At 37.8% G+C, this 26,773-nt stretch overlaps 1 protein-coding gene across 1 annotated transcript in view; it reads right to left on the reverse strand.

Annotated features, from left to right (window-relative positions):
- ZSWIM5 (zinc finger SWIM-type containing 5) overlaps nt 1-26,773 on the reverse strand; it is a 168,531-nt gene that overhangs the window by 23,868 nt on the left and 117,890 nt on the right. The window contains exons 2-4 of the mRNA XM_014066302.2: nt 19,370-19,726; nt 8,827-8,975; nt 5,580-5,730 (exon numbers count right to left, since the gene is read on the reverse strand). Of these exons, the coding sequence (XP_013921777.2) occupies nt 5,580-5,730; nt 8,827-8,975; nt 19,370-19,726 (657 nt within the window). The remainder of the gene's footprint in view (nt 1-5,579; nt 5,731-8,826; nt 8,976-19,369; nt 19,727-26,773) is intronic.

Consider the following 26,773-nt stretch of genomic DNA (forward strand, 5'->3'; position numbering starts at 1 on the left):
AATGGAGTGAGCTCCAGTTACTTGTCCCAGCTTCTGCCAACCTAGCAGTTCGAAAGCATGTAAAAATGCAAGTAGAAAAATAGGAACCACCTTTGGTGGGAAGGTAAAAGTGTTCTGTGAAACTTCGGCGTTTAGTCATGCCGGTTACATGACCGTGGAGACATCTTCAGACAGCGCTGGCTCTTTGGCTTTGAAACGGAGATAAGCACCACTTCCTAGAGCCGGGAACAACTAGCACATATGTGCGAGGGGTACCTTTACATTTAGGAAAGATTGTGACTCCATATAGCTCCATAGAGTCTCTTTCCCATTTACAGAAACTCCTGCCTCACCCAGGGATTTAGCCCTCAACAGAGGTTTCAGGAAACATTGTGGCTTGGGCAGCTCCCCTTGTAGGAATTGCTCAGGGGTTTGTTTGTTTTTTTGACAAAATCACAAAGCTGCATACAGCATGACATAAGGATGTAGAAAGCCGAGCAAGCCATTTATTTCCATTTTGATAGAGAAGCAAGTAAGAAACGTTTTGCTCCTCCAACTCCGGCATCAACTGGAGGAAAGATAATGATTTTTTTGCATTCCTTGTTAGAAGTGTGGACTTTTAAAAAAAATTGTTTTGAGTGCTTAGGGAACCAGTGGCAGACTAGAAGGGCCCAGAATCTGTAAATACAGGGTCTTATTTTCTTTTGACCCTGAAATAAGTGCTTGGCCTTATTTTGGGGAGCTCTTATTATTTTTGAGGTGCAGGAGGCAGCGAGTGTGGTCACCTCATAGCAATAGCAATAGCAGTAGACTTATATACCGCTTCATAGGGCTTTCAGCCCTCTCTAAGCGGTTTACAGAGAGTCAGCATATTGCCCCCAACAATCTGGGTCCTCATTTTACCCACCTCGGAAGGATGGAAGGCTGAGTCAACCCTGAGCCGGTGAGATTTGAACTGCTGAACTGCTGATCTAGCAGTAGCCTGCAGTGCTGCATTTAACCACTGCGCCACCTCGGCTCTTAGCTGCAGCTGCGTTGCAATATTTTCAGGGAGGGCTTATTTTGGGGGAGGGCTTGTTTTAATGCATGTGCTCAAAAACCCGATTGGGCTTATTATTCAGGGAGGTCTTAATTTCAGGGAAACAGGGTAGCTACTCCCAGCCTCCCTGCTACTAAGCATCTCAGGTTCCCTCCTATTTCTCAGACTGTCCCCTTCATTATGGAACTGAGGTAGTTTGGGGTTTTTCTCTTTGAGCCTAACAATAAATGCAGGGCCAGCCATCCTTGAGCTTCTAAGAGTATCACTCCTCATACTGAACAGGAAAAAAAGCAGCTTTACAGACCTGGCTTTTTTGAAGTTTCCTAGCTGGCAAGTCTGCTCCTGAAGGGCTTCTTTTCCAAAGCTGGCAGTTTAAAGAATCAGTTCTTTTGATAAAGAGCCACAATGCTCAGCATAGAGTAATGCATAGATCTGACTCCTGGGTGGCAGGTTTTTAAACTCTTTTTTCTGGGTTTATACAAAGCAACTGATCTCAACCTCAGACTGCTGGGAACCAATGGCAGGGGATGGGAAATAATCTAATTGCCCTGTTCCCCTTGCATGCTCTTCTGAAATACTGTTGGGGAAACAATATGTCAACATAAGGATAATATAAAACACGGATCAGGGTTCACTAGCCATCTGTTGGGCATATATTCATATTTTCTGAAATTCTAATGAAAACAGAGCTTTTTTGCACAACATGTTTATGGGATCATAAATGAGTATTTCTGTTTTGTTGTATAAAGCATCAGAGCAATATATTTGAGATATTTTGGTTTTTGCTTACTAATGCTGTAATATGTTTCCCAGATGGCCTAACTGATCTACAGCATTCCCATTTTATCCATGTTCTACCTTCAAATATGCATGCATATGTTTGCAAGTCTACAACTTGCAATCAATCATTTTATGGTCTCTGAAAGTGGATGAGTGCTTTATGACCAGTAAACCATACCCAGCCATTGTAAATAGTTGTGCCCCCACAGACATACACACTGGTCACATGACCATCTATGTTGGGTGGGTCAGCTTTAAGATCTCTTGTGGCATTCCACAATCACATGACTGTAATGTTAATTGCTACTTTCTGGGAACTTTTTTGCTGGTTTCCAGCAATAACTGCTTCTTCAAAAAATAGGTTCACGTAATCACCGCTGCCTTTGCTTAATGACCATGGTGAAAAAGACCAAAGAATTACTTCATCATTATGGTCATTTGCAACCATAATGACTTACAACTGGATTCTACGGTTGTAAGATGAGGACTATCTTTATAGAAATCAATGTTAAACCTTTAGCTATAATTATTATCCTTTATGAACAAAGCTAGTTGAATCCTTGCCTCTCCTCTTGTTCCATATTAAATTCCTATGTATTTATTAAAATTATTTTCCCAATTAAATGTGTAGACTCCCATAAAATACCCAACTGGCATATTTTTCAATCATTCAAAATCTCAATCACTACTGATATGCATATAGTTAAAATAACTGGGTAACCTTGTATTTTTTGAAAACCCAAACTATAAGTGAGTAAAGGACACAATCTTAAATTTTTCATTGGAGAACCATAAAAATAACAGCAGAGGTAATATTGTTTGGGTATAGAATAGGAGCAGAGTTGTTAAACCTCACTGATCCCGCATGTATGACTAGAACTACAAACAAATATCCTGGACAATACTACTCAAGTGTGGATATGTGTCTTTAACTTCTCTGCTGTAAGGGGAAACTACGGTACTCTTCATCAGGAGGAAGAACAATAGTAACTCTAGCAACAACTCAATTAAAAAATACAATTACTCAGTTCAGATATAATGCCAAAGAATTACGAGATCAAGCTTCCAGCTGATGCACCCTTCGTCTTCCCAACTGGTTTCCACAAACCACAGTTCTAGATTCTAGCAAAAGGGCCAACAGAGAAACAACTGAAGCATATCAGCCTCAGGCTTGTTTCATTTTATGTTTCACATGAAACAAGCCAATTTTCCCCACATTTTGTTTTCTTCCCTATTCTGGTCTCCAGCTGTAAACAAAATAAAGGTTAAGCTGCTCAAAGATTAAGGTCGAGCTATAATCCAACTGTTTTCAACTCAATTAGGATTTAATCTTTAATATCACTGCAATGGGATTAAAGCTTCAAAGTTTCTCAGTGATGGTAATACCAGCTTTCCTCTTGTGTTTTAGCTGAGGGAATCATGTAAGAACATTTATCTGGAATTCTCAATGTCTTGATTTTATCAGAAACAAAAACTTTCCTTTTTCAACCCTGACCTCTTTATTTAAATTACAAATCAGGTCATAATTCTGAGACTTTCTATTTGAGCATGAACTATTGAGATCGTTTTGAATGTACAATTGCTGGTGAGGCAAAGCTGGGTAATTTTGTTTTACGAATCTCACAGGTTGTGAAACTATGTGCTGGAGAAACAAAGAGGATGTTAGTACTAAGGAGGAAGAAATGAAAAACATAAACAAAATCATGAAGATTGTGGCAGTAAAGATCAAAATAATTAAGGCAATGATTTTACCAAGGGAACATTTGGTTACAAAAGAGGATAAAGAAACAGGTAAATGATGGGACTGTTTGCCAAATATAGTGATAAAAAAACTCTTTCTTAGTTCTGTATTTCCAATCAGACATAAGATTTAGATAAGCAGTTTTACTGGATTAGGAAGCCCTAATACAAAAAAGAAATCTGCCAACACATAGGAATCTTGCCCTGTGTGTTTCTATATGTATCAATGCCAAGGTTCAAATCCTGGGTTTCTTTTTTTCTTTTCTTTTTTTAGACTATGGATTTTTGGCTGCATGTGAAGCATTCTGCAGTCTACCACCTTGTTTACCAAGCTGATACTTCTGGTGTTCATAGGAGCATATGCAGAGGGAGTCATCTATGTTATAATAAAAGCATGGCTGGTCAATTGAAACCTTCCCCCATTTTAAAATGTGTTGAACACACATTGAACACACATTTAAAAAGGGCAGGACTTTGATCATTGGTTACACCTGCCGCTTTGAAGTTGTTGTCATACTCTCCCATGGTGGCAGCCAGTGTGAGAATTGGGGGCCTCTGCCTCACCAATTTTAACTCTTTCAGTAAGATCAATGGGCAGGATCAAAATGTTTGTTCGAATATTCAGAACTGCCAGAAGTTATTACTGGTGACTGGTCATGATGGCAAGCATTTGTCCGTGCAAGATTTAGGCTCCATTTGACGCATTTAATTAAGTTTATTCTCATTTTAAGTTTCAGATGTAGTTATGCATTGTGTGTTTTGGCCCGCCAGTGGCTAGTGGATCTGGCAGCAGGTTCAGACAGTGAGGAGGTTGGGGAGGAACACGAGCCAGTCATAGAGTCTGGGGAAGGCTCAGATGAGGGCTCTGTGTTTGAGGCAGAGAGGAGGCCAAAGCCATATGCCAGTTATCTGCTACCTACAGAGTCAGACATCAGTGAGGCAGATGAACAGCTGGAGCCTGTTCCCAGTGTATGCATGAGCAGAGTGGCCGGATGAAGGGAACAGCTAAAGAACAGGGATCGACGTGGGAGTAAGGCCACAGATGGACGATGAATGCCCCCCCTCCTGAGGAAATAAAAGAGTGAAAGGGAAGTGGAGTTTGCAGGATACAATTTGTTCGCTTAATTGGTTTGTGACTCTCCGAGACGCCTTGCCAAGTTTTGCAGATATCGGCCTGTCAGCTCTCCAAGCCAGATAAGGTCTGTGACTGTTAATCCTCCCTTGAAAGACTTCACTGGATGTGAATGAACAGAATTCACAGTAAATTAATAAAAGGGGTATTTGTCGGGACAAGGAGTTTGCTTCATGCTCTCAGGAAGCCTAGGTGATTATTCAAGAATGGAGATGAAAACTTTGAAGATCTTACATCCATGCCAAGGGCTACTGCAACCTTTCAATGATGTTCCACTGTTTTTCAAAATGTCTATATGCATCCAACATCAATTGACATTCTAGATATCGATTCTCAATGCTAAGTCACAAGCTAAGGTAAAATATATTATTTCCCTAGCAGTCTCTACTCAAATTACCATGACTGCACAAAACCCAGAGATTCAGGCAAGTTCTGAGTATTAATCTATTTTTATGATGTTGATGAAATAAAAACTTTTTTTCATATTAGATTTTAAATTCCAGTGCAAGCATATGCCCTGGGAAAACAGGAATATTATTTTTAGGAGAGATTATAGATTGTTTATAGAACACACTTTTTGTATAAAAAATTTCCCTGGCATCTCCATTAGAAAGAATCAATTAGCAGACAGTGGGAAAGATCTTATGGTTAACTTCATTTTCTATTTTTGAGGAGAAAGGCTAATTTTAAAAATGAATGTGAACCATTCTCTTTCTCTCCCACCCTCCCTCCCTCCCACACACATACACACAAACTCATATACTAACTCATGTAGCCTATAGCCTATAGTAATGATATTCCCAGCTCTGTATGCTTTCCAGCTGCCATCATAAGTCATCTGCTATTTTCTTGCAGCCTTTCCGATCTGAGTTTCTTCTAGACGCAAGCATTACAAACTGCTGGACTTACCCAGCTCATCCCACAGTTGTCGACATTTGTCCGTCATGCCTGTTCCTTGTTGTCTCCAGAGAGCAAGACGTGGATCTGCCATGAACTGCTCTGTTATTAGCGTCAGCATCCTAGCTCCATTAGAATCTCTCATGCGCAGCATTTCACGGACCTAATATAAAAGAGGAGGACATGTAGACTTTCAATCATATAGGGGTTAGATTTAAGGGTGACATGAGTTAGTTTGTACATAGTCTTTGCCATATTTTGCCCATAGGGTGTCCCACCATACATTTGGAGCTAAATTACAACTCTGATTATCCTGACTGATCATGGTGGTTACAACTGACACGAATTGAGATACCTGATTTTTTGGGGGGGGAGGGATTATGTACTTATAAGATGATAAAAAGCTTGCCATCATCAAGCTGTCTACATGGTTGTGAAAATGTCTCTAAGGAGTAAACCTTGCTGTGAACAAATAACAAGCTATTCAGAAAAGCCAAAGAAACAATTTTTTTCCTGAGAATAAGAGGCATTCAAAATCATTAATAAAGAATATGTTAAGCCAGATGGTGATTTTTATATTCTCTGGCCAGTAGAGGCTGAACCAGATATATTCAAATCACGATCTCCATCTCCAACAATGTTCAAATTTAAATGCTTTGTGGGTAACTGAACTTCCAAACTCCCTCCTCAAAAAATACCTTGGAATGTGGGTTTAGATTATGAGAATTCTTGGTAATCAATTTGTCTCCCTTTACTGTTCTATAATTTGAGGGGAAATGCCTCATGACTAAAGAAATATATGTTCAGACTTTGAATCCCCTCACTATGATGGGTTCTTGAAACCTGAACAATTCCAAGTAATGTTTAATCTTGTAAACTATTTGAGAGAGAAAGGTTTGTTTTAAATGATATCTAAGACCTTTTATAGAATAGATTTTTGAAGTAAAGTGTGGAATCACCATACTTGGACATTTTCAAATATAGGAAGGCATATCCTGCTCAAGAGATACAATTGCTTACAGAATTCCAATTATCATTTCTTGCATGCTGGCTTCTGCAAGAGAACATATCACTTGATCTAACTAGAATTTCTCTAACACACCAGGTTCTAGAATAATGTTTTCTCAAAATGTGTAATGCCCAGATGGAACAGTTTAGAATAAGGATCAAAGTATACGCTGACAACATTCTTTGCTTTATATGAAGTATAAACATTTATAAAATAACTTATGGGGGTCAGTGGCTATTAGTCCTGATGACAGTGTAATTGTCTATAAGGTATTTACAGGGAAGCTAGTGAACTTCCTTGTAGTTAATTGTCCAAAGTGAGAATAGACTGCTAGACTACATGGCAACAGGTTCAATCCAGAAAGGACTGCTTAAATCATTAATTACATAGATTGTCCTAAATATGATTAACTAATTTTCCATCTATCTATCTATGAATGACTGATATAAAATTGCAGCAATATATCAGGAACAGTTTTAAAAATAAATCTTGCAATTATGCATATGTACAAGTATTTGCTTTTTTAAAAAAGCGAACAAACTTTTGTATGCCATTAATATTTTGGCCATCTTGACTGCATTTGTCTATGAAAAACTACAGATTAATGCTTATGGATTAGTCTCAGGTCATGTACTTTCTATTTTTTCCCCCCTTAGAGGCATGCATAGATTAATTCAATGCAAATATGATTAAACTTTGAACATTTGCATTCAATACTCTTATACACTGTCTATATACTGTTGTTCTGTTTGTTCATACATTTTATACTGGAATTTATATGTCTTTATAAGAAGGATTCTAGATACTCCTTTTTCATGATAGTCCTGTGACAGAACAATCTGCTATATCATTCAAATTCTGTTTATTTAGAATAAAAATGAAGAGCGTTGAATTCTAAGTAAAGGTAATACATACTTCTACAAAAGCCTTCAGTAATTGCTTTTAAAACCACTGCTACAGTCCCTTTTTTTTTAGCCGAACTCACCTTTCAGGTGTCATGGTTCCGAGCAATGAACCCAAATGTACCAAGATTCAGAAGCTCCATTCATGCTTGAAACATCTTTTATTGAGTACATTGTATCAGCACTTAGAAAGTTGAAGCTAACTCTGGGTAATTCCCACGCTTCAGAGTAATAAAAAGATTAGAAACTTCCCACCCCCCTCAGGTGTCTTGGGTCAGGTTAACCAATCAATCCTCGGACTCAGCAGATGTTCATTGCCATGACCTTGGTTCACACACTGAATCTGGTGGATGTTTTGTCTAGTGGACTCAGGCACCACATTCCAGTTCCTTCTATAAAAAAAACCCCTCCCTCCAAAGAATGGCAACTAAGAAACTAAGCAAACATAAATATGGCCTTGGCCGTAGTCGCTTCGAAGTTGACAACAGGATTCTTGTGGGGAATTATTAAAAAAAACAAAAACGCACTGCTGCTACTGAATCATAAGCAAGACTTGCTTGTTCAGATGGCTTTGTATATTGTATATTATAAACAGTATTGATGATGTTGTGTTTGTTTGCATACATGTATATGCCAAAATCCAGCAATGGAGAAACAGGTTACATGTTCTATTTTTCCACTATTACTTTTCTATGTTGCAATCCTTTGTTAAAACCAAAATCTCTACTACAAAGGTTTGATTGATAAATCTTCCTTGAGTGAAGTTAATAAGCAGAAAGCACCAAAAATGTGTATCCAAACAAAATTTGCATAAGTGGAAATACCTAATGATGAGCTAATTGTGAGTAACATATATTTTTTTATTCCTAGTGGCCATTGCACCAATGCAATTTAACATGTCAGTTCCAGTCCATCTTTTGAAAAGACTGAACCAGAGATGGTATTCAGCAAGTTCTGACCAGTTCTGGAGAATCGGTAGCGGAAATTTTGAGTTCAGAGAACTGGTAAATACCACCTCTCATTGTCCCTGTCCCCATCTATTCTCTGCCTCCCACGTCCCAGCTGATTGGGAGAAAATGGGAATTTTGCAGTATCCTTCCCTGGAGTAGGCAGGGAATGAATATTTTACAGTATCCTTCCCCTGCCATGCCCACCAAGCCATGCCATGCCCACCAAAATTTGCCCACAGAACCGGTAGTAAAAAAATTTGAATTTCACCACAGGACTGAACGATATAATCCTAAATGTTTATTTCACGGAGAAAAGAAGAGCAAATTGAAAGAATATTATAAAACTTCAAGGGTAAAAAGTTTTGCAAATGGGACAGAAAAGGCAATCTATGTCTCACCTTAGCAAACATGGAATTGAGTTGCTTCCCAGAGCCATAGTACCCTCCTTGGGAGAGGAATAGCTTCACCTGCTCTCGAACCTGTTCCTCATCCAAATGCCAGCAATTTTCATCATCAATACTGGCTCCTGCAGTAGGGTCTGGAGCACCTATGGCAAGAAAACTCAGCTGTTAAATGAAACCTTCTCCGGAGCCTTAATAGGGTGAAAATGCCTGTTATCCCTAACCCTATCATATAGGAAAGCAATATTTCTTAACCTTAGCCACTTTAAGATGACTTCAACTCCCAGAATTCCCAGTTTCATCTCAAAGTGGCTAAGGTTAAGAAACTCTGCGGTAAGGTCTCCATAAGTGGGGAACAATTCCTGGTGTCTTTACACATCCATGCAACACTTTCCAGGATGTCTCTTAAATTCTCAAATTATTTTAGGTACTCTTTGATAGTCTCCTATCTAAGTTAGGCAGGCTCTAACCTACTTAGCTTCCAAGCACAGACAAGTTCAGTCACCCAGTTCAGTCACCCGCTAACACGTGCTGAGTTACCGTCCATACAAAAGAGGGGGGAAGCTGTTCTTTAGACAAAACAACAGTGTAGTACCACAGTACTTTAATTTAAAAAATCAATATTTATTCAAATCAGTACTTTGGTTTTCAATGCAGAACAAAAAAAAGTAGGGTTATGTTTGTATAATCGCAGCAGTAGAGCCAAATAAAATACTGTAAAATAACAAATAATTGTCCCAGCCTATGATGAATTATCCCAAATAGTTTCATTTAAAAAAGAATATGAATAGCAAGGGAGAAATTTCAGCTCTATTCTGCCATAACAGGCTTGACATTGGTAGTATTCTCCACAACAGCTCCTACAGTAAGCTAAAAACAAAATAAGAATCATCCTCTTCTTTGTTGCTAAAAACTTTATAATGCATCAGTTTGGATGGAAGCCTTAATATTTAACATGAAAAGTCTTCCTAGATCAGTTTCCTCCACTGAGGCCCTCCTAATAAATTTAACTACCAGGCAAAGAAAGTCCAGTTCAGATTCTAAGATGATCCAAATAACTCCCACCAAGACTTATACTTGGTCTTTCTGTGCTGATCTCTAAGCAATTCCTATATGACTATCTTTCTTGGGCCTCAAAAGAGAGAAACTATCCCTCTAAAGCCATAAACTTCTCAAAGACAGCACATGGAAAAATATACAGGGAAGATTAAATTGCTGAACTCAGAGAGGTGTCACAAAATGTTTGGAGATGTCCATACAGAAGATAACCATTCTCCTGACACACTTAATCTTAGCTATGTTGGCTATTTTAAGAATGACTCAGTAAGGATTACATGAAACAGGCTGAAAGCAATGAAAGCCAGTGATGGCAAGGCCACATTATCTTCAACAGCTTGAGGATGATTTCTTTCTATCAGAGGAAGAATCAATTTTATTATTATTACAGAATTATCTATCAAGGATTCCTTTGGCTAGATATCTCAATAGGCAAAGGAGGACACGAACAATTGCAAAGGGGAACACACTGCTCCAAAGAAAAACCAAGACACTAAAAAGGCTGGACAATATTTGATTTTAAAGTGTATCTGCTGGATGGAGGACATTAACTTTCTTGGCATCCATTTCAAAAATTACAGCAAAAAATTGCAAAGAAATGTACTTAAGCTGATATGTATATGAAATCACTTTTTCCACCATCAGAAAGACTGATTTTTCATGCCAGGGGCTTTGGTGGACCCTTAAGAGGTGAAGCCCCCCTCTCCTGTGGTGCAGGGAGGCAAGGATCTCCGCTTGCAATAGCTGGAGAGGCAGCTAAACCAGTGAACCAGTTAGCCGACGAGTTCGCTGTCAAGCGATTCCTCACAATTTCTTCTCCGTTTGCTTTCTTAATGTTTGGAAGAGAATCCAGGAATCAAGCTGTGGAGCAGTTAAAATCTGAATGTCTCGACTGGCACAATACTGGGAAAGTCACCAGGCAAAGGAGGCACTACCAAAAAAGATGACAGGCTCAGTCTCCAGGCAGAAGAACAGTGCAACACCCATTCTTGGATCTTTTTCCCTTCCCCCTATGGAGAATTGGTGATGACATGCTTTTCAAATTTCACCATAGAAAAATATGACAAGTCATATAGTCTACTTGTTATAGTGAGTGATAATAGATTTGAAGAGGCTGGATTTAACTCGACTGCTTGAATCAGGAAATAAATTAAATATTGTAAATTTAGGGTATTAGTTTACTGTCAGATAAAGAAAGAAGCAATTTACAAGGTCACAATAGATAAAAGTTTGAATGACTGCCATTGTGAAAACTGCTCAGCTCCAAAGAAAAACCAAGACACTAAAAAGGCTGGACAATATTTGATTTTAAAGCGTATCTGCTGGATGGAGGACATGAAGTCCTCCACTATGTCCTCCTTTTGCTTGATGTCTCATAACCCTACCTTGGGTAGCATCTTAAAGTAATTAATATTTGCTATATGAAATGCTGGAATAAGAGCTGCAGAGATTACGTACTGTGCTAACTAACCTCAAGAAAGAGAAAACGAAAAATAAGTAGACGTAGATGCCACTTTATCATTCAGCACTTTTGAGAAAACCTTCAAATGTTAAAGAATAATTTAGTCTTTTTCAAGTCTTGATCCCAAACATGGTTTTAGGTAACAAACTGTTTCCTGAGTACTGAATCTTTGGGATGGCATAAGAATCTCATAGATAAACTAGTAAATGGGGAGGGGGGATGTTTTTACCAGTCATTCATCAGTAAGAAAGAACATTAAGAAGGTAGTGGGGGGGATCCTATTTAGCCAGGAACAGCTGCAGTAATTTCTGGAAGCTATTAAGTTCTATACATGTATATACTTTTATTGGTAACATGCCTACATACTTTTCCACTTATGGATGAGGTCAAGGAGAAGTTAGTAAGACTAGACTTGGATTTAATAGGTTACTGACTCATAATCATTTAGAATCCTCTTGCTTTAATACTCTTTAAGGTGTTTTGCATCACTTTAGATAACTACAGCCCTGAAAATAGTTAAGATTTACTCCTGCAAGCTATATTGTCTGTTTCTAGAGCCAAGGTGGCGCAGTGGTTAAATGCAGCACTGCAGGCTACTGCTAGATCAGCAGTTCAGCGGTTCAAATCTCACCGGCTCAGGGTTGACTCAGCCTTCCATCCTTCCGAGGTGGGTAAAATGAGGACCCAGATTGTTGGGGGCAATATGCTGACTCTCTGTAAACCGCTTAGAGAGGGCTGAAAGCCCTATGAAGCGGTATATAAGTCTACTGCTATTGCTATATTCCACACTTAAGACTCAGACTTTTAAAGGTTTCAGCAGAATGCTTATTAAGGAAGAATAATCATGTCCAAAAAGCAGACTCGTTTCTATTTCCTAAACTTCAAATCCTTTTTCTTGTTTCTCAATGTCTTTCCCATACACAATACAGTCCAAAAAATGCGAACATTTAGCGTTGCTTACTTACTTACTTTTCAAGCTTCAGCTTTGCAGTGGTACAAGGCACACAATTAATCTGTAAGAACAGCTGACTGCCTCACTGATGTGCTCTTCACAATGAAATCTTTCCTTACAAAGCATCTTAATGCCATAAGACTAAACAAAAATCTTTCTAAAGTCAATAGCAGCTCCGCTATAAAATGAAAGATGCCAAATTGATGATATTCCCTCCCACATTTTTTGAAGCCACTAGAAAAATGCAATTTATGCTTGGAGAGAATAATTTATAAGGCACTCAGCTGTGCAGCACCCCCAAGAAATTAGGAAGCATTTCACATTGTTACATTGTTGTACTCAACTTCAAAAGCTAAAAAAAAGTGTTTCTATATAAAAATTATCAACATTATCAATCTGTATGTCTGACATTAGATAACAAAAAACAAAATTAAAAAATCCTAATCTATGCTGGCAAGAAGAATCATGGGTGGAAATTTCAGTTAGGGCAGTGTTGAAGTCCACAGGACTTAAAATCGTCAGGAACATGCAACACTGACCTTTATCCCATTTCTTTAATGTTTATTACTACTCTTCAGTCAGTTAATATAGCTCATAACTGGACTGAGGAGACATGGCAAAAGACAGATGCAGCCCTTTCCAACTGGAACTAGTCAACTGGATTTATCCTTGTCAATAAAGCTTCATCTCTACAACCACTAAGAGAAAGCTGGCCAGGAAATGCCTGCTTTAATCCTACTCAGAGGCAATTAGCACTCTCAAAATAAGCAGCATTGTGGAGCAAAACCAATATATTATAATGATGAAATTAGAAAAATCATATTGTAACTGTCCCATCAACATAGAAGCCAGATGATTCGTAACTACAGGGCAGAGCAATAGGGCAAAGCAGTTTTGCAATCCCTAGGCATCTTCAACTGAAAGTAACAGAATAACAGTTGGAAGGGACCTTAGAAAATTTCTAGTCCAACCCCCTGCTCAAGCAGGAAACCCTATACCATTTTAGATAAATGGTTGTCCAATCTCTGTTTAAAAAATCTCCAGTTTTGGAATACCAACAAGTTCTGGAGGCAACTAATTATTCTGTCAGGAAATGACTTCTTAGTTCTAAGGTGGTTCTTATCCTTGATTAGTTTGCATCCATTGCTTCTTATCCTGCCTTCAGGTGTTTTGGAGAATAGATTGACTCCCTCCATTTAAACCAGGAGTAGGCAACCCATTATTTTGCAGATAATTTGAATTTAAATTTATACCAGCCTCAATAAGCCCAGCCATTTGCAAAGGATTTTACAATTTGACTGCACTGGGTTATTTGCCAGAATTTTCAACAATCAGTGAAGAGGCTTGCCTGCCAAACCCCAGGGTTTGATTTGTACCTTAGAGAAAAGATGCCAGTCGAGAATTACCCCAACTTTCAGAGCATTCAATTAGCTTTGTGTAAGCAGGAAGACTTTCACTCAGTGTTCAAGACATTAAAACCTTTCTGGTCACCATAAACCATGGGGCGGGTTCACTAGCAGCAAATGAACCATTTCCCTCAGTTTTCTTCATTACCAATTTTATTCTTACACATATTAGTAACAATTATTTGGTTTTCAATTGTCAGACAATGGGAGGTCCAAATATTGGTCAGCTTTGATTATATTTTGTTTATAAAGGCTAGTTTTTATTTCTAAGATGATTGCAGCTGAATTGCTTTTCTAAACAAAGGAAGAATAAGGAAAAAGGAAAAAAAACAATACAGTGACCCTTTGGTACTCAACAGCCTTGAAACTCATCAAATTTGGTACTCAACAAACTTTGATGCGAAAATTTTGTCCCAGTACTCATACTTTGTTTGGTATTCAATATACAAGCTAGAATTTTTTGGTATCAGCTGCCTTGTGACTCACTACATTATTTCTTATGGGAAAAATTGTTTGGTACTCATCATTTTTGGTACTCATCATGCCATCCAGAGCCAATTGACAATGAGTAAACGTTTGCCCTCTTTATGCTTCTTTCTATGTTCCAAAATAAGCAACTCTTATTTTTATTCCCAGTTTTATACTTTAAGCCTGCTATATTCATTAACCTGCAATGGTTCTTGCAATTATGAGGGGAAAGCTTAATAATCAGTAAATTTGTTTTTGCTCTGTATTAAAAATTTACAGAATATTTTATTACAGTTCTTTGGGATGATTTAAATAGTGATTTAACTAGACTGACATCCCTGGAATCAACTGTTTTCAAAGGAATTAATTGATTCAAGCATTTCCTTGAGATTTCTAGTCTAGGGTGAATTCTATGTGCCTTTATTAGAAACACCCTCTTCTTAACAGCAGCCTCCCAATGAATTCACACAGTGATAGGTAATCTGAATCAAAGCCAAATAGAAAGAATAGAGTGCATGGATGGGGAGAGAGGAGAAATAGCTACAGGCATTGAATAATTCACAGTTCAGTATCAGAGGTTTTCCCTGTCTGGTCATTTGGTTTTCCATCTTATGGAGAAGTTTTTCAATAGAATTTCATGGATGGAAATCCCCAAAAGTCTATTATTGCTGACATCATCCCACTTGAAGGGAAAGAGAGAAGTACTTTCCAAAAATATTTAACACAAAGGGAGATTATAATTAATAACAACTTTCAGATGGAATTTTGCAACAGTTGATGCCTAGTAATAGCGAAACTCTACTAGGAACGGGAAAATATATTGCAGAAAGGAACAACTTTGCTTAATACCATATGGATTAGTTACAGATAATCTTTCTACAGTGACTGCTTTGTTTAGCAATCATTTGCAATTATGACAGTGATGAAAACATCATTTGGTGTCCAACCCTCAACCCTTTCACAGGTCTGTTAAGCAAAGGAAAGCTGAAGTAAGATATAAGCATAGTAGCAATTTCACTTATTGATTGCTTTGGTTAATTTTCGGTCTCAATTGTTGTTGCTAGATGAGGACTACCTGTATACTTATTTGTCATAAATAATACAGAACATATTTTCTAGCATGAGAATAAATATCTCTTATGCTTTGGCAGTGATTGGAAAAAGGTCCTTCATCATTGGGTTTTGTGGTCTAGTCATTTCCAGAGAAAGAGAGAGGGATCTTTGTTCCTCAGGGTAACGTATATTGAACAAATATATTGAACAAATACATTCTTGAACAAATTTATATAGTTGCCCAACTCACATACATGTGACTTCAGGAAACTTATAATATTAGAATCCACTACAAAAACCATAATCCCCCACTAACCCCCATGGCAGCAGCAATACGAACCACTTGATCGGCTCCAGTTCCATTTGGGGACTGTCTCCAGGGCCTTTGGAAAAGCAATAAGTATGGTAAATAGCTCAAATATTTTGGGACATGTCTTGCCATGCCCAGCATAACTGATCATAACAATAGAAGAAAAAAGCTATTTACAATTAAAATATTTGGAGTTTCCACTTGAAGTTGGCTTATTATTGGCAGAACAAAGCCCTTGTGCGGTATTCCCCCTTTGAAACTAGTGCACAACTCTGCATTACAACTACTGCACAAAGATCGGGCAGCAATTGTGATGAGGATGGCTTTTGTATAGGTTTATGTTGTGTGCTACTTGCACATATTGCTAGAATTTCTTTGTTGATTAATTAATTAAATCTATATGTCAATCATTCTCACGCTGAAGGGTGACCTACACTCTGGGTGGTTTTCAATTGAAATCATAAATATAAAGCTATTAAAAACATAATTAAAGAAACAAGAAGCAAAAAGATAATATAAGTAAAGTGGTGGCATCTTTTCAGTTAATACACCAACCATCTTCAAGCACCCCCATGAGGACAACATGCTATCTGGCAGAGTTGCCTTGAGTTATTTGTAAAAATAATAAAGATGGGATGCAAACAAACAAACGAACAAACATTTAAATACCCTTCCAAGAAGGGCAAAAGGGTAGAGGCAGACCTCACCTGAGATGGCAAGCTATTCCAAAAAAGCTGAGCCATAGCAGAAAAGTCTAGCCTTCTAGATTCTGCCACCCGAAGCTCTTTGAGCAACAGAGTCTGCAGCATGCCCCTTCTGCTGGACTGAGTGGAGTGGGCTGATACCTTTGGAGTGAGATGGTTCCTCAGATAACCTGGCCCCATGCCATGAAGGGCTTTAAAAGTGACAACCAACATCTTGAACTGGACTTGGAAGCAAATCAGCAACCAAGGCATCTTGAATAATAGCAATGTTTCATACCCAATCCAACTGGCGGCTAAGCCTGTCTGCACCACTGCCATTCTGTACAAGCTGTACCTTCCAAACACTCTTCCTGCATAGCCCCATGTAGAGTGCATTGCAGTAATGACCAGCGCGTGACTGACCGAGTCAGGGTCTCATAATCTAGTGAAGGGCACAACTGGTGTAAAACATGAAGTTGTGCAAAAACCCTCCTAACAGGAGCGATGAGTCCAGGAGGAACCCCAAGTCCTGAGCACTGGGTCTATCTGGTATAGTGCAACTCCTTCCAGAACTAAAGATGATAAACTTCCAGATCCTGAAACTCCTGTGCCTACAAATATTCCATAATTGGCAGACAGGTAATTAACTACATTCTAGTTATTTCACAATTGAACTACAATGCATGTTGCATGGATTGCCATTGAAATTCATCCATGGAGCTTCAATTAGTTCAAAATAAAACAACATGACCAATGATGGGTATACATTGATATGCCACTATATCGTCAATGATCTACGAGTTGCATTGATGGCCAGTTTGGTTGTGATGCAATTCAATTTGCTGGTTGTCAACCATAAAACCCTAGTTATTTTTTAAAAACTACCTGGGTTTGTGCCCATCCAGTACAATCAGATAGAGTAGGGGTATTCCATCTCCCTTCTATCAAATAATATCAGCTAGTGGTACTCCAGAAGTGTACCTTCTCTGTTATGGTGCCTGTCTCCCTAGTATATCATCCCCCTGAGATTTGTGCAGCTTCCACTCCATAGGAGTTCCACAACTATGAAAACATGGTTGTGCTCTTAGACCAGGCTTAGATTGGTTGTTGAGTATCTGGTGGGTTTCTTTATGTCATGTAACATGAGTTTTTTTTCTGGGTTCACCTGTTTTTCTGTTTTTTATTGTTTTTCTTTATTTTCATTATTAAACCTTAATTATTCCCCTTCTTTAAATTATTAATTAGAGACCCAGTTTAGCCTAGTGATTAAGGTACCAAGCTAGAAACCAGGAGATTATGATCTTATTTCAGCTTTCCTTTGCTTAACAGACTTGTGGAGGTCGTAAACTCAAGGATTGATTACAAACTTTTCCCCCCCTTATTGTTGTTAACTGTGAAACAACTTCAAACAAAGCAATCACTAAAGGAGAACCTTTATAAGCTTTGTATTTAGCAACTAAAAAGAAAAAAAAGTGCTGTGGTGGTGAACCTATGGCACACCGAGCCATATTTGATGGCATACCAGCTGTCAGCATATATTTTTTGCCCTTCCAGAGGGCCAGGGGAGGCTGTTTTTGCCCTCCTCAGGCTTCAGGAAAGCCTCCGGAGCCTGGGGAGGGGTCACACATGCATGCACGGAGGGGGTTGCACATGCATGGGCAGAGGGGCTGGGAAATTGAGTGGGCACATGTGCACAATTTTGGCATGCTGTAAGAAAAAGGTTCGCCATCGCTGGTCTAGTGGTTAAGTTACCAGACTAGAAACGAGAAGCCTGAGTTCTAATCCCACTTTAAGCATGAAAGCTGTCTGGGTGACTTTGGGCCAATCACTCTCTCTCAGCTTAACTCACTTCAAAAGTTATTGTTGTGAGGAAAATAAGAATAGGAATGAGTATTGTGTTCACCTCCTTGAGATATTTATAAAAATAATAAAGGAGGAATTTTAAAAAGAGATGATATAAACTGATCTATATAGGGTTGAACTGTGGAGTCCTTGGTGCTCTCTGAGTTTGGTTATTTGCTTGCTGATGTTTCTGTAAGCAAACATCCAAGCTTAAAGAACACAAAGGACTCCATAAGCCGATCTGTCATCTCAAAATAATTAGCCAGAGTCTAAATTGGGAATGTAAAAAAAAAAATCACTCATTCTCACTTCAATATACCTAGAAATAGCAACCACGTCTTTGCTTTTCTCGGTAACAAAAAGTAGCAATAGCAATAGCAGTTAGACTTATATACCGCTTCATAAGGCTTTCAGCCCTCTCTAAGCGGTTTACAGAGTCAGCATATCGCCCCCACAGTCTGGGTCCTCATTTCACCCACCTCGGAAGGATGGAAGGCTGAGTCAACCTTGAGCCGGTGAGATTAGAACCACTGAACTGCAGATAGCAGTCAGCTGAAGTGGCCTGCAGTACTGCACCCTAACCACTGCGCCACCTTGGCTCTAGTCTGAGTACCTTCTGCCAGCACCATGGCAGCTGATAAATCCTCACACAGTAACATATTCAGGGCATTCGACTTGTAACGCTCAGTGGTTATAGAAGAGAAAAAATGCACACCATTCTCAACTTTGACATGTGGGTTTTTTAAAATATAGTTGCTATGAATCAAATTTCACTAACACTTGGCTTTCCACTTTCTAACAAGGCAAGCTCCATATGTGTTAGAGAACCACTCTCATCATACTACCCACATGAACAGATTGGAGAAAGTTAATAGTTCTCTTCTATCAATGCTAAAGAATGAACTTGTAGAACAGAAATGTGGTGCTACTTTATAAAAAGGGGCTAGCTTCTCTCCTTGTTTATGCTCTCCAGCAAAAAGTACAAACATTACATATAACCTGACAGGGTCACAATATATTTAGAGTCCAGGATGTTAGATACTCAACCACTTCCAGCATTGTTTGTTGTTATAAATTTCTTTTCCAAAAGAGAGACAAACAGTTGCAACAGACAAAATCTTTTGGTGAAAGGTATGAGCCTGCAGACAATTTGTCAGGGAGCTGTAAAGATTCTATATCTTAAAGAATTAAGTGCTTCAGACATTATAAACATGGTGAGATTCTTCTCCTCTTCGGGTTCGTCAAGAATGAGCACATTATTATGATTTGGGAGATTTATCAGAAGTGATTTCTGCCTTGTTGACTTACCATGCACTTGATTGATTTCAGAGTTGGAGGACAAGATTTCGTCAGCCAATTTCTGGGCTGTTGGGAGCACTTCAGTGTGGTGGGCTGTAATCAAATACTGAACAAACTTTTGGAGCTGGTCCCTGTTCATTTGGAAAAGAGTCTCTGATATAGGAAGACGAAGTTTGACTTGATCAGGCTTGCGAATCCTGTAGAGGGAGAGTGCCACAACATGAGCGCAATAGAAAATGTCCTTGTTCCCACAATCACATGTCACGGATGTTATCTTGCACCGGTCAAAGCTGATGGCCACTTTGTAGGTCATTTCTGGTTCAGTTGCAGTTGCTGCTTCTGTCACAGTACCACTCAGGTGGAATCCTGGAAAGGAAAAAATAAATTACTAGGGAAAGGATCTTTTTCTTTTTCTGCTTATAAAAGTTCTAATTTTGTTGTCTTCTGTTTTGGTTTTTTTTAAATGAAGGGTAAAATTCTCAAAAAAGGATAGTGGTGAATATACTTCTAGCCACCAGAATTGTGCAGTCTATACTAGAGGTATTGAGACTCAGAACAGAAGTCTGCAGGTTAAATATCAATAAGACAATTGACTAATGGGGAGCCTTAAGACAGAATGGAAGCATAGCCCAGACTTATAATGAGAATGATGTTGATTTAATGCAATATAAGTGTGTATCTCTTTGATGGAGTTTCCGTTATAAAATAGAATTTCCAGGAATTTATATTTCCAGTAATTATAATCTTGCCCCTTAAAAGCAATTCAGAAGAGGAAAAAACAGAAATAAATGAAATCAGAATGAAAAAGCATTTATTTTGCCCATCCTTGCTCAATTTATTCATCCTTATAGATGCCTTATAGATAATTAGGAAGTCTCACATTGTATTATGTCTATAGTATTGTTAAAATGCCTACTTTCTAATCATCCTAAGCATCTCATTTGTAATTAAGGGATAAATAATATAATAACAGTCTGGCATTACTGGACCCCGGATTTATGATTATTGCTAAACCTTGATGGGGAAATCTCTCAGAGTTTTACCTTTTGCAACAGTAGCTTTGATTCATTTGCTAGATGTGGGGTGACAAAGACCTAGAGACAGCAGACTTGTAACAGGGCTACTGGATGTGAGTGCCTGTGTGTTGCATACTAGAGAAACAAGTTAAAGATTCTTCTTGTACATTGGATGTTGTGCTGCCTGTTACAATCTCTGAAAAGCTTCTGCATTACTCTCAAGGCTGAAGTCACAACATCTTATGGCACTGAGTGATTTCAATCATGATCTGTGCCAAGGCTTGAGAAGATTTGAGATTCCGTGGTCTCTATGATGACCATGGGCTTATACAAACTAATCTTGGGATTGACTCACATCAATCATACTCTTGATTTTGTATTTGCCTCAGAGAGAGAAGTTGCTAGATAATCTGAATTCAGAAGTTATATCATATAACATGTACTATGGTCAGATCATTTTATGGTCCAGATGAAACTATCTGACTCTTGGAACCCCTGCAGGGAGAGTGAACTGATTAAAATGGTATCAGGCACCATATGAATCCAGATGGACTTCAGCAGGCAGCTGGTGATTTACCAAGCAACCTGATAGGTAGCTCTATTGATTGTCTGGGTAGCCACGGGCAACAGAAGGCAACTTGACCCCACAACTAGCTTGTTCCCAAGCAGCCTCTCTTTGTTCATCAATTCCAGTTGTCCCTTTGCTTTACTGAGTAGCTCTAGGAGATAAAGTATCATTAGAAATGCTTAGGATGTTGGAAGAAGACGAAAAGTAAATCTTTCTATATTGTTCTTGGCAACAGCATTTCTATATTGTTGCCAAGAAAATCAGGAGTTGAGCCCAACTTGAGTCAGTCTTTGTTTTAAAGAAGACAATAATAAGGTATAAAATAAGTGGACTTTTCTAAATTCATAATATGATTAGATACAAAGTCTGGATTCTTACTATATTTCATCTAATCTATAACATTATTCACGTAATTCACTTATTGCCTTTCTATATTTTTAGCCTGCTAGAAATATTCTACCAGTGTATTTTAATGCAAATTCATATTCTAGAGGAAACTGACAGATGTATGTGTAGCAAAAGATGAAAAAATTATTAATTGCATACATGCCTTATGTTTTTGCCAACTCTTACAAGTTCTTTCAGACATTTTTAATCAACAGCCTCAAAACCATCTATATACTGCTATTCTGTTTAAAGCAGTGCCAAAACTCACATACAGATCTAATTAAGGACTGAGAGATGATGTTTCACTTTAAAAACCATTTTTTTAAAAAATAAGCCTTGTAAATAGAACATGAAAGCTTTTAGATTAATATAAACCCCAGAAATATATTCAGAAAAGCCTCATCCATTGAAAACCTGTTTGATAACGATATCATTTCTCCTCATACATTTCACTTTAAATAGCATATGGAACAATTTGCAGAGCATAGCAGGGCCATTTGCCCATTATACTAACAAGTAATATGGATTAGTCAAGAATAAGGATGATCATTCCCACAATCTCATTGCATGGTGAGTATTGCTAACAAACTACTATCCTTTTACACTAGCCAGAAAAAGAATCCATGGTTGTTGAATAAATAATTGGAGTTCTTAATCTATGCTCCATGACTCCTGTAGAATTGAAATTTGGCAAATTTTATGAAATATTTTATGAAATTATCATAATGTAGTTTATGACAAAATGCAAAAAACTTCAGAAAACTTTTCCTGTGCTAATGTTTGAGCATGCAATACAGTTCAACATGGGCTGTTTTCAAGACAGATGCCTCTGAATGTATTCATTTATTTTGAAATGAAATGAAAAAGGGACAGATACTCTTGAGCTATTTGATTATATAATTAATCTCATTGCTACAGAAGTTTCTTCTTTATAGCACTAACAATAGCATTTAGACATATATGGCTTCATAGTGCTTTACAGCCCTCTCTAAGCGGTTTACAGAGTCAGCATATTGCCCCCAACAATCTGAGTCCTCATTTTACTGATCTCAGAAGGATGGAAGGCTGAGTCAACCTTGAGCTGGTGAGATTAGAACTGCTGAACTGCAGCTAGCAGTCAGCTGAAGTAGCCTGCAGTACGCACTCTAACCACTGCACCACCTCGGCTCTTGTTCGAATTGATGAATAGAAATACTTTTACCTATTCTGGAGCAAACAGAAAATTGTCCCCAAAGTCTACTGGCTCTCTGTATCAAATCACTTGTAGTCACTGACTCCCACCCACCCCACACCCAACAACAAATTAATGTATCAAAAATCCTAACAAATTTTATACACTATTGGACAGTGTCAGAATGGAAGAAAATACTACTTTAATACCAGCTAAGGATAATTTTAAATTGACTCATGAACTGGGAATAGGATGAAGGTGACAATATTGGTATGGGAGGGGAGAAAATTATTGCCTAGGAGGGCATATTTCTGTCCTAGTCGGGAAACTGTGTGAAAAGACCCAGAAAAGAACTAATTTCTTATAGAATTTTTGCAAGTAATATTAAGCTCACTATCTATCGAAAAATAGTAACTTGACAAACTTAGTATGCAACAGCTTATTTTAGATTCAATCCTAAACACACTTGCCATGATTTATTTATTTTTACTGAATACAATAATACTAACCTTGTGGTTTATGTGCATAGATTTATGCTGTAATATTTGGAATATGCTATAGGCTTACAGACTCCTTTCCTGTTATGTATCTGCATTTTTATATAGTAGACCACATGTCACAACATCCAAACTAAAAATCATTCTGGTTTTTTTTTTCAGCCTTTCAGTGGTTGCTTCCACATTATGGTGTAGTCTATCCCCACGGGTACAATTGGCCTCTACCTGTCATGTATTGTGCAATCTTGTTCAACTGCACTTTTGACTATGGATGGTTAAAAATAAACATTTGTATTTCATTCCATTAAAGTAAATTTTATTGTTTTTTTACTATATGAAGTATTAATGCTTTCTGATATATCACGAAAAGTTGGGATGGCTGGGCAATTGTACAAATATTGCAAATAAATAAACACGGTATGCTAATCTGTGGGTCTGGTTTAGATTCTAAAGTTACCTGGAAGTATGCTCAGTGTCAGTGTCATGCCAAAATATAGTTCAAGGATTTCAGAAATACAGGAAAGAGACAATGCCTGCAAGTCTGTAGCACATTCCCACATTCTCTGAGATCTCTGTAAAATCAAGCTCAGAACTATTAGTAGGCTGATATTTTGAAAGTTAAAAGTGTAGAATTTAATAAACTAGATCAGGATCCAAGTAAAAGCTCTACTTCAAAAATTTCCTTCAGGTACTGTGAATGGTAACCAAGCACCATATAAGGTTGTCCTTGTTTAATAACTGACTCATGTAGCAAATATTCACAGTTACAGTGATGACAAAGCAACTTTGCAACCAATCCAAATATATCTTAAAACAATTAATTTGTTATCTATGACTTTGGAAGTCTATAAAGCAAAGGAAAGCTAAAATCAGATTGTAAGCACAGTCAGTTTCACTTAGCAACCATTTTGCTTAATGACTGAGTTTCTAGTCTCAACTGTAGTTGCTAAATGAAGATTATCTGTACATTTAGCCAATTTTGAAGATTGAAAACAGTCTACAAGAAAGAGAGCGCAATTCATTTTTTTATATTAAGATAAAAATGTCTCCGGAGCACATCATTTTAAAAAAATGTTTAAGCTTTTAAAACAAAAATCATTTTAATTTCTAGATGTCATCACACTAAACTGGCAAAGATTAACTAGGGAAAAGCATATGCAAAATATTTATCAAAAGCTTAGCCAGAGATTAAATACTAGTTCTTAATGGCAGGAAATGTTAACATGAATAGTTCACTTATATTAGCATTTCAGATGCGTTTGGCCAAATTTCTTGGAAGCCACTAATAGTACTGGGAAACCAGAAACCAGAAAAGAAGAATACAACTTTTACAAAATATCACTGTCTCCATCTATTCTGGAAATCTAGTTTGTCAAACTCAGCTGTATTTTGTACTGAGAAAGAGAGGATTTTTGTACTGTAGAGAGGAAAAAGATTTGCATTCATTCATTGCAAACATACATTAAATTATCATAAAATGAAAACTTATAGCACCAATGTTTTATATTATCAAATCTGAGAATAGTGAGAAAATGCTTAGATTTGTGTTTGCAAGTGTCACTACAGCTGATATAGTGAACAAAATGCCATAGTTTAACAATGAGATGTTTCCTATACATGCATCCTATTAATATAACAAAATTGAAAGAAAAAGTTGCTTTCTGGGTTAAAGATTTTAGGAAACAGTAAGGAGTACAGATTGCTAAATTAATAAGGTAAGGAAACCCTCCTCTTATTTGAAAGGTTTTGCACAAGCTAGGGAATCCTAATAACATGGACTGGGGAAATCAAGTGCTTCTCTATTTCTTTTTCAACATGCTCCAATTTCATTGTCTGTGATGCATCATTCCTTAAGAGGAGTGGACAACACATAGCCTCTGTCCTTCGCCAGATTTTGCTCCATATTTAAGCAGCAAAATGCATAGATTTAAGAGTACAATCCTTGAGGGTTTTTTTTTAAATCCCAAAATTTAAATCAGGTATGTTAATACACCAGGGATTTAACATATTTATTTCACTTCAAATTAAATCCCCAAGCACCTCAACCCAATCCCCTCTAGTAATGTCACTATGACCCAAAAAGTACTTGAGAGTGGAAAAAAACATTTTTTATGGTTAGTCATTCCTGCTCCAAAGAAATTTGCATTGGATGTAGTACCAATTTCTTACTTGGCAACTGAAATACACTTTTTCAGAAATAGTGCAAGATCCATTGACACCCAATATGGTTTTGATACAAGGTTGAGGTGAAAATAAGTGATATGCACATATGCACAATCTGCTGAATAATAAATCTTAATGTGATAAGCATGTATACTTGAATTTTCCAAAGTTTTTGATAATGCAGTTATCAGTCTTGAGAAAATTTGGCAGTCATGGATTAAAGATTAGTCCTTTTATAAAATCAACCAACTAGTTAAAGACCAGGAAAATGATAGTGGTCATTTTCAAAATAAATAAATAAGTTGAAATATATTTTCAAATATGAAAAAATGGGTGAATAAAATAAATAAAATGGCATCTACAAATGTCCTGTACTGGCCTTAACAGGGCCTTAGCAAGACAGTGGGATAGTTACAGGACCATGGATAGCTCCAAATGAGCAACCCGCTCCTAAAACTAAGAATAGAGACTAAAACCTTTTGTTTATTGCAATGCTTTCATAAGTCTGCTCTTAAAAAGAACCTGGAAGTTACAGTTGATTCAACATGCAGCCACTCAAATACTGACAGGCATTTCCGAAGAGGCAATGGCATCAGGACAAAAAAGTGGATTTTATTATGTTAAAATCTCAAGAATTGTAAACCTTTTTCTAGCATTCAGAATCATTCAATGCATTGATAAAATACTTACCATATTTTTCACACTATAAGACAGACACACTTCCCCCGACCCAAAAAAGTGGGTGGAAATGTCTGTTTGTCTTATAGAGCAAATATTGTAGTGGGGGGAGGGGGGTTGGTGCAGCAGTGGTATTCAACGCCACTGTCACTGCTTCTGCCGTTTGCCACCACCAGGGAACACTGGAGCTTTTGCTGCTGAGCAGCTCATCAGTGGTTGGATTTGCCTCCTGGAATACTGCTGATCAGCTGTTCTAGGTGGCGGGGATCACCGCCGCCACTAATTGCCACTGCTGTTCACCGCCGCTGGCAGTGGTGACAATCAATGGTAATCAGCAGCAGTGATCAGAGGGTGGGGAACAGCTGATTGGTGGTATTCCAGGAGGCCGATCCAACTGCCAATCAGCTGCTCAGCAGCGAAGGCTTCAGTGTTCTCTGGCAGTGACAGCAGCTGAGCTCAGTTAACTGATGGTGGGCGCAACGGAGTGGAGCACTGAGGAGCCATGTGTTAGGGCTGTGATAATGTGCTGAAGCTGACCAGGCCATTTGCTGTTAGTGTCTAGTGGCCATTTGGACACTAGCCAGATAAATACTGGATGGATGCTGGGAGGCAGATTTGTTTTTCTTGTTTTCCTCCTCTAAAGCTAATGTGCGTCTTATGATTCAGTGCGTCTTATAGTGCAAAAAAGATGGTATATTTTAGATCAGCGGTAGAGTATTGCTATTTTGTTTTGGTTGTCAACTTTTGATCTAATTTTTGTTTGTGTTTTGTTACAAAGGAACAATTAAAAAAACCTTCCAAACAATTAGGCCAATGTTTTATTTAATTAATCAATATAATTATTTATATTAATATAATATACCTGGCATTTTGTTTCTTTTTAAAAAAAATAGCTTATAACACATTGTAAACACTTAAGCCCTTACACATGTT

The sequence above is a fragment of the Thamnophis sirtalis genome, unplaced genomic scaffold (genome assembly GCF_051295495.1).
Source record: "Thamnophis sirtalis isolate CommonGarterSnake01/CBP01778 unplaced genomic scaffold, rThaSir2_p1.2 scaffold_7, whole genome shotgun sequence".
In the NCBI taxonomy this organism is placed as follows: domain Eukaryota; kingdom Metazoa; phylum Chordata; class Lepidosauria; order Squamata; family Natricidae; genus Thamnophis; species Thamnophis sirtalis.